We start from the raw sequence: 16969 nt of genomic DNA, 5'->3' as shown, positions 1-16969 counted from the left end.
TAGAGTTCCTCTGTGGAGATGGGAGAACATTCCAGAAGGACAACCATCTCTGCAGAATTCCACCAATCATGACTTTATGGTAGAGTGGGCAGACGGAAGCCACTCACTCCTCAGTAAAAGGCACATGACAGCCGCATGGAGTTTTCCAAAAGACACCTAAAGACTCTCAGATCATGAGAAACAATATTCTCTGTTCTGACTAAATATTTTCTTTCTATCTGCATTATTGGGAAGGGCCCGCATTTCACTGTTAGTCCATACCTGTTGTTTACGAAGAAAATTGTACAATTAGATTTGATATAATGCACTACTTTTTTAAAATGTATTTATTTTACCCCCTTTTCTCCCCAATTTTGTGGTATCCAATTGTTAGTAGTTACTATCTTGACTCATCGCTACAACTCCTGTAAGGGCTCGGGAGAGACGAAGGTCGAAAGGCATGCATCCTCCGTAACAATGTGTTGAGGAAACACTCACTGCGTCGGAGGTTAGCGCTCACAGCACCCGGCCTGCCACAGGAATCGCTGGTGCAGATGAGACAAACCCTCCCTAACGGGAGGATGACCTACCGGCCAAACCCTCCCTAACGGGAGGATGACCGACAAAATTAGGCCAATTGTGTGTTGCCTCATGGACCTCCCGGTCGCGGCCGGCTGCAACAGAGCCTGGGCGCGTACCTAGAGTCTCTGGTGGCACAGGAAGCACTGCAATGCAGTGCCCGAGACCACTGCTCCACCCGGGAGGTCATAATGCACTACTTTTGACCAGGGCCCATAAGGATAGGAAAAGGCTGCCATTTGATACGCAATCTTAAGGCTCAATTCAATCCGTAGCGCTAAAGACCTTCGCTACAGCATAAAATAAATTTAAAGGCATTGTTCCCGCGTTCGCTGAGACTGCATTCACGGTAAACACTGCATACGTCGGCTCAATCGGAAATTATCTTTACATTTCAATCACACCGCTATGGATTGAATCGAGCCCTTAGTCTCTCTCTGACCTGGTTCTTGCATGCCACGATGATGTGCTCCTGCTCAGTCGACCCAGGCTTGTGGATGACGAGGGTGTCCCTCTTGTGGCCGGGCAGACGGTATGTGTTGAAGAGACGGTAATACTGCTTCATACACAGAGGGGTCCCTGCCAGCTGGCCCCGAGCAAAGTCCACAGGCAACACCCGCCTGTCAGACCCCAAGGCCCAGGAGACACACAGACACAGAGACTCAGACAACCCTCAGCTGCTCTGGAGAGGACATTTATATTCTACATGGTATGTGTACTCTGTTTCTGTATAAATAAATACATATTTGTTTGTTTTATTTTCTAGATGAGGTCTGTGTACTCTGTTTCTATTTGTTATTTATGTTTATGATAAATAGTACACAGGCAACGCCCACCTGTCAGGCAGCAGGCCCAGGAAACACACAGAGACACAGAGGCATGGGACTTCAGACAACCTCAGCTGCTCTACAGGACCGTTTTATCCACTTACATTCTAGATCCTTCAAACTCAACTCTGAACCTCGAAGCCAGTCCCACTGCATTTTTTAATTGTTCTCTTCTAATCAGGGACTGATTTAGACAAGGGACACCAGGTGTGTGCAATTAGTTATCAGGTAGAGCAGAAAACCAGCAGGCTCTGGACCTCGTAAGATAAGAGGTGAATACCCCTGTTCTAGATTGTCTGTATATTGTTTTTATAAATAAAAGTGTTATTTTTCCCCTTTATATTGTAGAATATAGATTATCTTCATTCTCACCTTCTACGGTATAGAATAGACTAGAGTGGACAAACTGTATTTAAGGGCACTCACGTGTCAATACGTTCCTTGTACTCCAGAACTCCTGTGATGAGGTGAGCAGCAAATCTGAGAAGATAGAGAATAGAAAGACTGATTCAGCACACCGCACACAACATCAATAAGACTGGCACAATACAAAGTGTTCATGTAACAGTAGATTCATTAAATTACTGGCATCCATTATTCAAATATACCCTTCTTATACAATTTACAACATACAATAATATACTCTACACTATACTATACAATATACTCTGCAATATACTCTACACTATTCTCTACACTAAACTCTACGATATACTCAGCGATATACTCGACAATATACTCTACACTATACTCTGCACTATACACTATACTCTGCAATATACTCTACTATATACTGTACACTGGACTCTGCCATATACTCTACCATATACTTCACGTTATACTCTACCATATACTCTACAAAATACTCTACAAAATACTCTACACTATACTCTACCATATACACTACAATATACTCTACACTATACACTACACTATACTCTACCATATACTCTACAATATACTCTACACTATACTGTACACTATACCCTACAATATACTCCACACTATACACTATAATACACTCTTCTTCTTCTCACACTTTTCTCCATATATATACAGTATAGTGGTTAGAGCGTTGGGCCAGTAACCGAAAGGTTGCTGAATCGAATCCCTGAACTGACAAGGTAAAAATCTGTCGTTCTGTCCCTGAACAAGGCAGTTAACCCACTGTTCCTAGGCCTTGATTGTAAATAAGAATTTGATCTTAACTGACTTGCCTGGTTAAATAAATAATTAAAATATGTATTACTGAATTGTAACTATATAATTGTTCTGTATGTGGATATTTTATTCATCCATATCCCTAATTTAAATATCCACATATACTGATTGACAAACAGTTCCAGGCTGTTACTTTAACATCTCCATCTGCTCACGATGCTTCAAATGCACGCAAGACACACCACAACCCACTCCCCCCTTTTCTCATTGGAGAGCTATAATTACATTTCTACTAGATTATAGGGCTATGCTGTGTGTGCGCGTGTGTGTGCACGTGTGTTTGTGTGCGTGCGTGCGTGTGTGTGTGTGTGTGTGTGTATTTTTGCTTGCGTGCGTGTGTGTGTTTGCGTGCGTGCGTGCGTGTGTGTGTTTTCGTGCGTGCATGTGTGTTTTCGTGTGTATGTGTGTATGTGTGTGCGTGTGTGTGCGTGTGTGTGTGTATCTAGATAAGGAGCAAAACACAGCGCCACGTCAGCCCTGGTGTTTTCTGTCATTTGTCTCAGTGTTTATGTGTTCAAACCCCAGATCAATATACAAAGTGGGCTACACCACACACACACAAACATACACACACAGATACTTATTACACCCCCCAACCACACATTCACCACCACACCCCTGTATGGAGGCTGAGGATGGAGAGGAGGAGGGCAGCCAGCTAAGCAGGCCACCAGTCTCAGCGGACTGCTTAGATCTTTCACTCCTAATCTAATAAGAGTCTCTGTCGGTCTATTAGCAGGCTGTTCTGGAGGTCCTGCTAGTTTTCACTTAGCTCACTGTGAGCTGACAAAAGCTAATGTTGACTAACAGTACATAGTCTGTATCTGGATGGTCTTGCGTGTGTGTGTATGTGTGTGCTTGTGTTTGTGTGTGTGTGTGTGTGTGTGTGTGTGTGTGTGTGTGTGTGTGTGTGTGTGTGTGTGTGTGTGTGTGTGTGTGTGTGTGTGTGTGTGTGTGTGTGTGTGTGTGTGTGTGTGTGCGTGTAATTGTGTGTTTGTGTGTGTGTGTTTGTGTGTTGTCTGTCAGGCTGGCAGACCACAGCTCATTTAATAAGCAGCAGAGATGTAGAGAAGAGATGATGCAGACTGGCTACTGATACTCTCCACGTACTGCAGCTTGTAAATCTGGTTTGGTTTATGCCTGCTGAAAACATACTTGTAAATCTGGTTTGGTTAATGCCTGCTGAAAACATACTTGTAAATCTGGTTTGGTTTATGCCTGTTGAAAACAATGTTGTAAATCTGGTTTGGTTTATGCCTGCTGAAAACATAGTTGTAAATCTGGTTTGGTTAATGCCTGCTGAAAACATAGTTGTAAATCTGGTTTGGTTAATGCCTGCTGAAAACATAGTTGTAAATCTGGTTTGGTTAATGCCTGCTGAAAACATAGTTGTAAATCTGGTTTGGTTTATGCCTGCTGAAAACATTGTTGTAAATCTGGTTTGGTTTATGCCTGCTGAAAACATTGTTGTAAATCTGGTTTGGTTTATGCCTGCTGAAAACAATGTTGTAAATCTGGTTTGGTTAATGCCTGCTGAAAACATAGTTGTAAATCTGGTTTGGTTAATGCCTGCTGAAAACATAGTTGTAAATCTGGTTTGGTTAATGCCTGCTGAAAACATAGTTGTAAATCTGGTTTGGTTAATGCCTGCTGAAAACATAGTTGTAAATCTGGTTTGGTTAATGCCTGCTGAAAACATACTTGTAAATCTGGTTTGGTTTATGCCTGCTGAAAACATTGTTGTAAATCTGGTTTGGTTAATGCCTGCTGAAAACATACTTGTAAATCTGGTTTGGTGTATGCCTGCTGAAAACATACTTGTAAATCTGGTTTGGTTTATGCCTGCTGAAAACATTGTTGTAAATCTGGTTTGGTTTATGCCTGCTGAAAACATTGTTGTGAATCTGGTTTGGTTTATGCCTGCTGAAAACATTGTTGTAAATTTGGTTTGGTTAATGCCTGCTGAAAACATAGTTGTAAATCTGGTTTGGTTTATGCCTGCTGAAAACATAGTTGTAAATCTGGTTTGGTTAATGCCTGCTGAGCGGAAATGGAGGAAAACTCGCCTCCCTGCGGACCTGGCATCCTTTCACTCCCTCCTCTCTACATTTTCCTCCTCTGTCTCTGCTGCTAAAGCCACTTTCTACCACTCTAAATTCCAAGCATCTGCCTCTAACCCTAGGAAGCTCTTTGCCACCTTCTCCTCCCTCCTGAATCCTCCTCCCCCTCCCCCCCCTCCTCCCTCTCTGCAGATGACTTCGTCAACAATTTTGAAAAGAAGGTCGACGACATCCGATCCTCGTTTGCTAAGTCAAACGACACCGCTGGTTCTGCTCACACTGCCCTACCCTGTTCTGTGACCTCTTTCTCCCCTCTCTCTCCAGATGACATCTCGCGTCTTGTGACGGCCGGCCGCCCAACAACCTGCCCGCTTGACCCTATCCCCTCCTCTCTTCTCCAGACCATTTCCGGTGACCTTCTCCCTTACCTCACCTCGCTCATCAACTCATCCCTGACCGCTGGCTACGTCCCTCCCGTCTTCAAGAGAGCGAGAGTTGCACCCCTTCTGAAAAAACCTACACTCGATCCCTCCGATGTCAACAACTACAGACCAGTATCCCTTCTTTCTTTTCTCTCCAAAACTCTTGAACGTGCCGTCCTTGGCCAGCTCTCCCGCTATCTCTCTCAGAATGACCTTCTTGATCCAAATCAGTCAGGTTTCAAGACTAGTCATTCAACTGAGACTGCTCTTCTCTGTATCACGGAGGCACTCCGCACTGCTAAAGCTAACTCTCTCTCCTCTGCTCTCATCCTTCTAGACCTATCGGCTGCCTTCGATACTGTGAACCATCAGATCCTCCTCTCCACCCTCTCCGAGTTGGGCATCTCCCGGCGCGGCCCATGCTTGGATTGCGTCCTACCTGACAGGTCGCTCCTACCAGGTGGCGTGGCGAGAATCTGTCTCCTCACCACGCGCTCTCACCACTGGTGTCCCCCAGGGCTCTGTTCTAGGCCCTCTCCTATTCTCGCTATACACCAAGTCACTTGGCTCTGTCATAACCTCACATGGTCTCTCCTATCATTGCTATGCAGACGACACACAATTAATCTTCTCCTTTCCCCCCTCTGATGACCAGGTGGCGAATCGCATCTCTGCATGTCTGGCAGACATATCAGTGTGGATGACGGATCACCACCTCAAGCTGAACCTCGGCAAGACGGAGCTGCTCTTCCTCCCGGGGAAGGACTGCCCGTTCCATGATCTCGCCATCACGGTTGACAACTCCATCGTGTCCTCTTCCCAGAGCGCTAAGAACCTTGGCGTGATCCTGGACAACACCCTGTCGTTCTCAACTAACATCAAGGCGGTGGCCCGTTCCTGTAGGTTCATGCTCTACAACATCCGCAGAGTACGACCCTGCCTCACACAGGAAGCGGCGCAGGTCCTAATCCAGGCACTTGTCATCTCCCGTCTGGATTATTGCAACTCGCTGTTGGCTGGGCTCCCTGCCTGTGCCATTAAACCCCTACAACTCATCCAGAACGCCGCAGCCCGTCTGGTGTTCAACCTTCCCAAGTTCTCTCACGTCACCCCGCTCCTCCGCTCTCTCCACTGGCTTCCAGTTGAAGCTCGCATCCGCTACAAGACCATGGTGCTTGCCTACGGAGCTGTGAGGGGAACGGCACCTCAGTACCTCCAGGCTCTGATCAGGCCCTACACCCAAACAAGGGCACTGCGTTCATCCACCTCTGGCCTGCTCGCCTCCCTACCACTGAGGAAGTACAGTTCCCGCTCAGCCCAGTCAAAACTGTTCGCTGCTCTGGCCCCCCAATGGTGGAACAAACTCCCTCACGACGCCAGGCTGGCGGAGTCAATCACCACCTTCCGGAGACACCTGAAACCCCACCTCTTTAAGGAATACCTAGGATAGGATAAAGTAATCCTTCTCACCCCCCTTAAAAGATTTAGATGCACTATTGTAAAGTGGCTGCTCCACTGGATGTCATAAGGTGAAAGCACCAATTTGTAAGTCGCTCTGGATAAGAGCGTCTGTTAAATGACTTAAATGTAATGTAATGATTGTTGTAAATCTGGTTTGGTGTATGCCTGCTGAAAACATACTTGTAAATCTGGTTTGGTTTATGCCTGCTGAAAACATTGTTGTAAATCTGGTTTGGTTAATGCCTGCTGAAAACATAGTTGTAAATCTGGTTTGGTTAATGACTGCTGAAAACAAAGTTGTAAATCTGGTTTGGTTAATGCCTGCTGAAAACATAGTTGTAAATCTGGTTTGGTTTATGCCTGCTGAAAACATAGTTGTAAATCTGGTTTGGTTAATGCCTGCTGAAAACATAGTTGTAAATCTGGTTTGGTTTATGCCTGCTGAAAACATAGTTGTAAATCTGGTTTGGTTTATGCCTGTTGAAAACATTGTTGTAAATCTGGTTTGGTTTATGCCTGCTAAAAACATTGTTGTAAATCTGGTTTGGTTAATCCTGCTGAAAACATAGTTGTAAATCTGGTTTGGTTAATGCCTGCTGAAAACATAGTTGTAAATCTGGTTTGGTTTATGCCTGCTGAAAACATAGTTGTAAATCTGGTTTGGTTAATGCCTGCTGAAAACATAGTTGTAAATCTGGTTTGGTTAATGCCTGCTGAAAACATAGTTGTAAATCTGGTTTGGTTAATGCCTGCTGAAAACATTGTTGTAAATCTGGTTTGGTTTATGCCTGCTGAAAACATTGTTGTGAATCTGGTTTGGTTTATGCCTGCTGAAAACATTGTTGTAAATCTGGTTTGGTTAATGCCTGCTGAAAACATTGTTGTAAATCTGGTTTGGTTAATGCCTGCTGAAAACATACTTGTAAATCTGGTTTGGTTTATGCCTGCTGAAAACATTGTTGTAAATCTGGTTTGGTTAATGCCTGCTGAAAACATTGTTGTAAATCTGGTTTGGTTAATGCCTGCTGAAAACATACTTGTAAATCTGTTTTGGTTTATGCCTGCTGAAAACATTGTTGTAAATCTGGTTTGCTTAATGCCTGCTGAAAACATACTTGTAAATCTGGTTTGGTTTATGCCTGCTGAAAACATTGTTGTAAATCTGGTTTGGTTAATGCCTGCTGAAAACATTGTTGTAAATCTGGTTTGGTTTATGCCTGCTGAAAACATACTTGTAAATCTGTTTTGGTTTATGCCTGCTGAAAACATTGTTGTAAATCTGGTTTGGTTAATGCCTGCTGAAAACATACTTGTAAATCTGGTTTGGTTTATGCCTGCTGAAAACATTGTTGTAAATCTGGTTTGGTTTATGCCTGCTGAAAACATAGTTGTAAATCTGGTTTGGTTAATGCCTGCTGAAAACATAGTTGTAAATCTGGTTTGGTTAATGCCTGCTGAAAACATACTTGTAAATCTGGTTTGGTTTATGCCTGTTGAAAACAATGTTGTAAATCTGGTTTGGTTAATGCCTGCTGAAAACATAGTTGTAAATCTGGTTTGGTTAATGCCTGCTGAAAACTTAGTTGTAAATCTGGTTTGGTTAATGCCTGCTGAAAACATAGTTGTAAATCTGGTTTGGTTAATGCCTGCTGAAAACATTGTTGTAAATCTGGTTTGGTTTATGCCTGCTTGAAAACATTGTTGTGAATCTGGTTTGGTTTATGCCTGCTGAAAACATTGTTGTAAATCTGGTTTGGTTTATGCCTGCTGAAAACATTGTTGTAAATCTGGTTTGGTTAATGCCTGCTGAAAACATAGTTGTAAATCTGGTTTGGTTAATGCCTGCTGAAAACATAGTTGTAAATCTGGTTTGGTTAATGCCTGCTGAAAACATTGTTGTAAATCTGGTTTGGTTTATGCCTGCTTGAAAACATTGTTGTGAATCTGGTTTGGTTTATGCCTGCTGAAAACATTGTTGTAAATCTGGTTTGGTTTATGCCTGCTGAAAACATTGTTGTAAATCTGGTTTGGTTAATGCCTGCTGAAAACATAGTTGTAAATCTGGTTTGGTTAATGCCTGCTGAAAACATAGTTGTAAATCTGGTTTGGTTAATGCCTGCTGAAAACATACTTGTAAATCTGGTTTGGTTAATGCCTGCTGAAAACATTGTTGTAAATCTGGTTTGGTTTATGCCTGCTGAAAACATTGTTGTAAATCTGGTTTGGTTAATGCCTGCTGAAAACATAGTTGTAAATCTGGTTTGGTTTATGCCTGCTGAAAACATACTTGTAAATCTGTTTTGGTTTATGCCTGCTGAAAACATTGTTGTAAATCTGGTTTGGTTAATGCCTGCTGAAAACATACTTGTAAATCTGGTTTGGTTTATGCCTGCTGAAAACATTGTTGTAAATCTGGTTTGGTTTATGCCTGCTGAAAACATAGTTGTAAATCTGGTTTGGTTAATGCCTGCTGAAAACATTGTTGTCAATCTGGTTTGGTTAATGCCTGCTGAAAACATAGTTGTAAATTTGGTTTGGTTTATGCCTGCTGAAAACATTGTTGTAAATCTGGTTTGGTTAATGCCTGCTGAAAACATAGTTGTAAATGTGGTTTGGTTAATGCCTGCTGAAAACATTGTTGTAAATCTGGTTTGGTTAATGCCTGCTGAAAACATTGTTGTAAATCTGGTTTGGTTTATGCCTGCTGAAAACATTGTTGTAAATCTGGTTTGGTTAATGCCTGCTGAAAACATAGTTGTAAATCTGGTTTGGTTTATGCCTGCTGAAAACATAGTTGTAAATTTGGTTTGGTTTATGCCTGCTGAAAACATAGTTGTAAATCTGGTTTGGTTAATGCCTGCTGAAAACATAGTTGTAAATCTGGTTTGGTTCATGCCTGCAGAAAACATAGTTGTGAATCTGGTTTGGTTTAAGCCTGCTGAAAACATTGTTAGAAATCTCTCACCAAATGTGGTTTACAGTACAGGACAGGAAGCATAGTAGCCATGTATTGCATTGCACCAGCACCATTGTATATTGCAGTATAATACAATATTGTACTCCGTATATTGTATTTACCATTATATAGTTGGACAGCTTCTAAGTTGTGGAGGGATTCAGGATGAGAAAATGCAATAAATAAATAAATAATTAACTATCTAAATAAGTAAGTACCTAGTTCAAACAGTCAAAATCATCTCAATGTACATAGTCTCTCGTCAGAGTAGCTGATTTGGTTTGGGTGCCGAGATTGCTACAGTATGTACTGTACATGACTCCCTGTTGTCAAGTATGATTAAACTGGTTGTCAGTCAAACAGCACTAATCTTATTCACACTGAGGAAGTGAGTCTTTCACATACCTGAGTGAGTCTTTGCGATCTTTAAAGTTTTGTTTTGGGAAGACCATGGCAGGATTGGAGTTGACTGGTAGGGCCAATCTCTGATTCAAATACATATCTTCTAGCCAGTAGTCATAAACCTGAGAGAGCGAGAGATAGAGATGGCGAGAGAGAGAGAGAGGGAGAGAGAGAGAACACAGGCACAAGGCCTCCACTTTGTCCATCCATGTTGACAAGGTGCCAAAAGCTGCTCCTGCAGGTTTTTAAACTGTGGCTTTGTTGAACTGGCTTTAAACACAATACTGAAAACGTATTCTTAGAAGGGAATCTCATGGGCATCAGTGTGAGAAGCCATCAATATCATGAGTGCACTGGATATCATAGCAAGATGGAGGGGAGTAGAGGAGGTGAGAGGCTGCAGCAGCAGGAGTGGGAGTTTGAAAGATATCAGAGAGAAAGAGAGGACAAAAAGACTACAGGAGGAGAGGAGGTGAGAGGCTGCAGCAGCAGGAGTGGGAGTTTGATAGAGAACAAAGAGAAAGAGAGGACAAAAAGACTACAGGAGTAGAGGAGGTGAGAGGCTGCAGCAGCAGGAGTGGGAGTTTGATAGAGAACAGAGAGAAAGAGAGGACAAAAAGACTACAGGAGTAGAGGAGGTGAGAGGCTGCAGCAGGAGGAGTGGGAGTTTGATAGAGAACAGAGAGAAAGAGAGGACAAAAAGACTACAGGAGGAGAGAAGGAGAGAGGCTGCAGCAGGAGGAGTGGGAGTTTGATAGAGAACAGAGAGAAAGAGAGGACAAAAAGACTACAGGAGTAGAGGAGGTGAGAGGCTGCAGCAGGAGGAGTGGGAGTTTGATAGAGAACAGAGAGAAAGAGAGGACAAAAAGACTACAGGAGGAGAGAAGGAGAGAGGCTGCAGCAGGAGGAGTGGGAGTTTGATAGAGAACAAAGAGAAAGAGAGGACAAAAGAACTCGAGGAGGAGAGAGGCTGTGGCGGAGGAGTGGGAGTTTGATAGATATCAGAAAGCTACTTTAATTCAGGACTGACTGATCATCTAAGTGGCCAGTGATGGATCGGTCCTGCAGACACCAAGTGGCAGATCTGATAGATCTATGGCCACAGCTTTAGTTCTTTCCTCCTTCCGTTGCCAGCTGTTATTGATGGTCCAAGTGTATTGGGCCATTTATGAAGTTGATAGTGTCTTCAATCACAGTGTGGAGACTCTACAGTCTTTATGGACAGGTCTCCAATGGGTTATCAAAGGAGATTGTTTAGCTTTCCGTTATCGACACACTCCTGATATATCACACCTTTAGGTCGTGTTTACTTCTACTTGTGCTCTACAATGTTTCAACCTGAAGTGATGTCGAAGTATACTGTACACTCTTAGAAAAAAGTCTCCCAGTGTCTGGTGGAAAGCAGACTGAACCAGGTTTTCCTATAAGATTTTGCCTTTGCTTAGCTCCAGTCAGTATTTTTTTTTATCCTGAAAAAACTCCCCAGTCCATAAGGATTACAAACATACCCATTACATGATGCAGCCACCACTTTGCTTGAGAGTGGTACTCAGTAATGTGTTGTATTGGATTTGCCCCAAACATAACACTTTGTATTCAGGACAAAAATTCAGTATTACTTTCATGCCTTGTTGCAAACAGGATGCATATTTTGGAATATTTTATTCTGTACAGCCTTCCTTCTTTTCACTCTGTCAATTAGGTTAGTATTGTGGAGTATCTACAATGTTGTTGATCCATCCTCAGTTTTCTCTTATCACAGCCATTAAACTCTGTAACTGTTTTAAAGTCACCATTGGCCTCATGGTAAAATCCCTGAGAGGTTTCCTTCCTCTTCGGCAACTGAGTTAGGAAGGACACCTTTATCTTTATAGTGACTGGCTGTATTGATACACCATCCAAAGTGTAATTAATAACTTCACCATGCTCAAAGGGATATTCAATGTCTGCTTATTTTTTAATTTGTTTTACTCATCTCTGTGAAGCATTGGAAAAGCTTCCTGGTCTTTGTGATTGAATCTATGTTTTAAATTCACTGCTCGACTGAGGGACATTACAGATAATTGTATATCTGGGGTACAGAGATGAGGTAGTCATTAAAAAATTATGTTAAACACTATTATTGTCCTGCAACTTCTTCTGTGACTTGTTAAGCACATTTTTACTCCTGAAAGTATTTAGTCTTGCAATAACAAAGGGGTTAAATACTTATTGATCTAAGACATTTCAGAATTTTATTTTTTAATTCATTTGGAAACATTTGGAAAAACATCATTCAACTTGGACATTATGGGGTATTGGGTATAGGTTCGTGACATTAAATCTAAATGTAATCCATTTTAAATTCAGCCTGTAACATAACAAAATATGGAAAAAGTCAAGGGGTGTAACTACTTTCTGAAGGCACTGAACATGGAACCCAAAAGGGTTCCACCTGGAACCAAAAGGGTTCTACCTGGAACTAAAAGGGTTCTAATTGCAACAAAAAAGATTATAGATAGCACCATTTTTTCAAGGAGTGTAGAAGGGTATACTACTTTGCATGCTTCACACATATGGGAACTAAAAGGTAAACTGGCATCCCATCCCACACCAAATCTGACTTCTGTTTCAAAACAATAGAAACCTAACAAGGATCACACTCCCACAGTGGCTAACAGAATGTATAAGGTGTCATGTTTACATTTACTAGAGGGTCTTGTCTACCTCTCAAATGACACCTTATTCCCTATAGTGCACACTACCTTTGACCAGAGCCCTTGCACTATATAAGCAATAGGGTGCCATTTGGGACACAGTGCTTGTCTGAGGGAGGGAGGGAGGGAGGGAGGGAGGGAGGGAGTTTACCCAGTTGTATGTCTTGTCACTCCTCTCCAGTAGTTTCTTCTGCAGCAGCTCTCCAGTGCCGCCTGGCTCTCCAAACTTCACCACGATGGCTTTAGTCTTCTGATATTGTTCCTCCTTCACCAGGTGTTTCATACAGCTCAGGTACATGTCCAGAGTCTGTTTCAGGGGTGGGACAGGCACCTTGGGCAGGACCTAACATTGTGAGATCAATCAATCAATCACACCCTCTGTAATGGTTGGATTGGGATAAATATTGACTCAATGATGCTGCACCCAAAAGGACAAAATGTGTTCATCATTATAAGGAAGCTGTTTTCCTGCCTGTAGGCATGTATTCATTCGTCTGAACATTAAAATACCTAATTTTCTTCATGAAGTTTCTCTTTAAAGCTTGTATTCTTAGAACCTGAGTGAATTATTCATTCGAACTGCTTGAAGCCAAGTCGAGAATTAATTTTACAGCGCCCTGTGGGATACGAAAACGCTCCTTTTGATCGAAACAGCTATGGTTATTTTATATTGAATAAAATGCTAATGGAAAGTGCTGTATATGGAGTGGGAGTAAGTGTGTTGAGTGTTGACTAATTATTTGTCCCAATTTGGCCTGATATGTTTGAATCAGTTCTGTCATTCTGGCCAGTGTAACTTGTGAGAATGGGTTAACTACACACTAAAATAAAAGGGTTCTATATAGTGCCAAATAAGGGTTAATATGGCTTGTAACCATAGTGAAACCCTTTTTGGTGCTATATAGAACATTTATGGAGAATGGTTCTATAAATAATGTTTTCAATCTGAAATGTTCTTTGAAGAACAATACAGGGTTTTTAATTAGGGTTTAATTGCCATAATGCATTGTTAAACTTCCGCAAGACATTATTACTGTTTTTATTGATTGGTTGAATAAAGTGTGCCAGCATTTAGTCAACCGTTCTCAATTGACACAAGGCCATATGTGAGTCTTTAACAAGATACAATCACTGGCCATATGCATAAGTGATATATTATAATACAACACAACATATTAAATAAACTGGAATGACACTCTCACTCACGGTTGCACAAAAAGAGCTGTGCGCAAACCACGCCCCAACATATTCTAATGAACCAACTGCCCTACATGTTAATCATCACTAAAAGAGGAAAGAACCCTTATCTGAACTGCAAATAACCATTGAAGGGCTCGAAGGGATTATTTGGGTTATTATGGTTCCACATAGAACCATCACCCTTCCCAAAGACCTTTGAGGAACCCTTATTTTTAGTGTGTAAATCAAATGTGAAATAGGTATGATTGAATGGATATGTAGGTGATATTTTACCTTAGAATTAGCCCCAAGCGAATGGCCACTCTTGGGCGAGATCCATTAGAATCGTATCGTTCTGAATTAAATTTTGTTTAATTAATTGATCCCCAGTGGGCAATTGAAGTGTCACACCACGGGCTTGTGCTTCGTTCATATTCGCCGTAACCTAAACCAATGGTGCTGTGTAAATTCTAGTAGCATATAGCTAAAGTGCTCTGGCAACAGAAACGTGAATTGTTGAGACGTTTGACTTCCCGGATTACTTCTCTGTATTCTTTACAATTCGCAGAATGTGTATATCTTCCAACAACAATAAAAGCCTCGATAAATTGGCTTTTACATTATAAAAGTTTAGACAGAGAACAATTATTTGGGCGCAAGTATCACGGCTTCCAAAGCTCTGTGTTGGATCATACATTTGCATTACATCAAATCTGAGTGTATTTTAATTTACCAGTGTAATAAAAGCCTTCCAGTTCTCTAGTTTCTGCCCCTAGCGGTCGGTACAAGGACACAGCGTTTCAGCATCCATGTTATTTTCAGCCCCATAGGCAGCGCCTGTACCTGTTACACTTGGAATAGCTTTCAAGCTTGTTGCTGCATACTTTTTCTATTGTTAATCAATGCGTTAGTTCTGCAAGACACTTGTGAAAATCACTTCTCATGACAATTTGTTAAGAAATAGAACAAGTAAGAAGCCAATTTGTATCAATAAGTGCATACTTTGGAAAACAATTAAGGTTACAAAAAGGACTGTGGTACATGTCAAGGTAAGAAACGAATTCCCTAAAATAGTGTCTCAGCAATGGTATTTTGTCAGTCACAAGCAACATTGTGATAAAACAGCAACAATGTAAACTGAGTGAAACAAGTAAAGCAAGCAGATTTTAGATTATGCTAATTATCCACCAATAAATGACTATCGATTCAGTTATTGTTACTCACTTCTGCGACGACCTGAATAACATAGACTTATTACAATTCACCTTATAATGTTGTCCGATAAAGCCTACATTTTCATAATATGCCCGTATAGATAAAGCAAAGATTTGTTTTAGAAATAGTTGATAGCAAGTTACAGCCAGACACAATCCTTATTAAACAATTCATTACCCTCAGTGTTTTAAACAATTTGAAAGTATCGATTTAGTGCATAAAGAATATTAGTATATCGATATATATATAACCTAAGACTTTCATACATAGCTTTCCCTTCGGCCTTTCGGCGGCTCTCTCTCCAGGATAGGCATGTTGTTATCCAGCCAGGATCGGTCAGGAGGAATTCAAACTCACAAGAGTTGGTTGAAGTTCAGCCTTCTGCATGAAGCCGGTACATCCAAATAATTCAAAACAAAGGAAAAAATTGATTACTTTAAAATAGGATTGCTACGTTATAACTGTCACTGTCGAGTTCGTATTATAAATCGTATTATAAATGTAATTATAAAGCAAAATCTTATCACCAGGTTTTGATATGGTATGCATTAGTGTTAAATATAATGTATTATTGTATTCAGCATAGATAGATTATAGATACATAACCACAATCACAATCTATCCATAAATATTAATAGAGGAGCTGTCTCCTTCCAAGTCATCCAAACTAAGCACATCGTGCACCTGTTAACTTACTGAACTAGGCATATTTGTGAATAATGAGGATAAGAGAAAAGATTTCCGCTTACCTTAGAAATTGATGTCTTCCTTCACTCCTCAAGAGGTCAAAAAGGTTTGCAACAAGATTAAATATTGTCCCGCGTACGTGCATAGAACTAACATAACTAAATCCTTTGACGCGAACGAATGATCGTTCCCCATTCTGTCTCACGCTTCATGATATTCACTCCTATCTCACACCGATTGCAAGGCTTTTACTTTTAAAGCGCGCTTGCTTAGTAAAGATGCTCTAGGTGTTTGTCTGTCTCTACCTACCCCGCAAGCAGCAAACTCCTCCCATCGAAATCTATTCGTGGAACATATTATTTGACAGCTTGGCTTGCTTCCCCTGCCCACCTCTGACAAAGTATGAAAATGATCTTGAGATTTTAGTAGCTACAATCCGGGTTAGCCCGTATGACTTTATTGTTGAATTTAGAGTGTGTCGGGGGAAAGAAGGGGCTTTTTCTGAGTTTGAGAGCTGAACATCAACGAATAGCTTGACAACCTACACTTGGTTGTGGAGAGAACAATATCGTTAGAACCGTTCTCCTTGTGGGGCGTCTGCTGCGAGCTTTCACAGCGCGTGTCAACTTTCAGAACCACGGACAGCGCTGAGCGCAAGCTAGTTGCACCATGACTTTACGCACCACCAAGTAGACGTTTACATGACGTTACAGGAACTAAATCATTCTTAAATAATAAGAATACGGTTCGCATTTCTCTCTCTCGCTCTCTCTCTCTCTCTCTGCCCCTCTCACTCACACACCCATAAAACACGCACTCTCTCTCTCTCTGTTTCTCGTGCGTAAAGTTTTTGATGAATGATGTAATCTATAAACCCCACAGTGAAACGATCAGTTGGTTGAAGTATCATATATATCATAATACCCGTATTTCAAAAGGGCAAACTATTCGTTATCTTTACAGTATGGGTCGAATAACAATCCACCCCTGTAACTGTAATTTTCTCTCCAATCTCTGACTACAAAGCGTTTACACCTAAATCAAAATTACGCACAGAAATTGTTATGTTTGTAATAGAGATTGTTAACTAATGTCTGTAACTAAACTGTTGATTCAACCAGGATCCGAAGGGGGCTTGTGTATTAACTTCATCGTCTTGTCTATTCTCTTCAACATATGGATTGGGTGTAGGACAGACAAAATTAAGGATTCCTATCCACCAGTTGATTTGGTAACATTGCTAGCTAGCGACCATTACGCACCTAATCAAACGCTATTCGTTTGA

At 41.4% G+C, this 16969-nt stretch overlaps 1 protein-coding gene across 1 annotated transcript in view; it reads right to left on the bottom strand.

Annotated features, from left to right (window-relative positions):
• Positions 1-15928, bottom strand: part of LOC115112945 (choline O-acetyltransferase-like) — a 29977-nt gene extending 14049 nt beyond the window's left edge. Inside the window, exons 1-6 of the mRNA XM_029640032.2 lie at positions 15747-15928; positions 15264-15378; positions 12755-12946; positions 9911-10029; positions 1812-1865; positions 1001-1178 (exon numbers count right to left, since the gene is read on the bottom strand). Coding sequence (XP_029495892.2) covers positions 1001-1178; positions 1812-1865; positions 9911-10029; positions 12755-12946; positions 15264-15311 — 591 coding nt within the window. The 5' untranslated portion in view covers positions 15312-15378; positions 15747-15928. The remainder of the gene's footprint in view (positions 1-1000; positions 1179-1811; positions 1866-9910; positions 10030-12754; positions 12947-15263; positions 15379-15746) is intronic.
• Positions 15929-16969: the final 1041 nt, after the last annotated feature.

The sequence above is a fragment of the Oncorhynchus nerka genome, linkage group LG28, assembly GCF_034236695.1.
Source record: "Oncorhynchus nerka isolate Pitt River linkage group LG28, Oner_Uvic_2.0, whole genome shotgun sequence".
NCBI classification, from domain to species: domain Eukaryota; kingdom Metazoa; phylum Chordata; class Actinopteri; order Salmoniformes; family Salmonidae; genus Oncorhynchus; species Oncorhynchus nerka.
The sequence above is the reverse complement of the archived record's forward strand: the minus strand, read 5'-3'. Positions and strand labels throughout refer to the sequence as shown.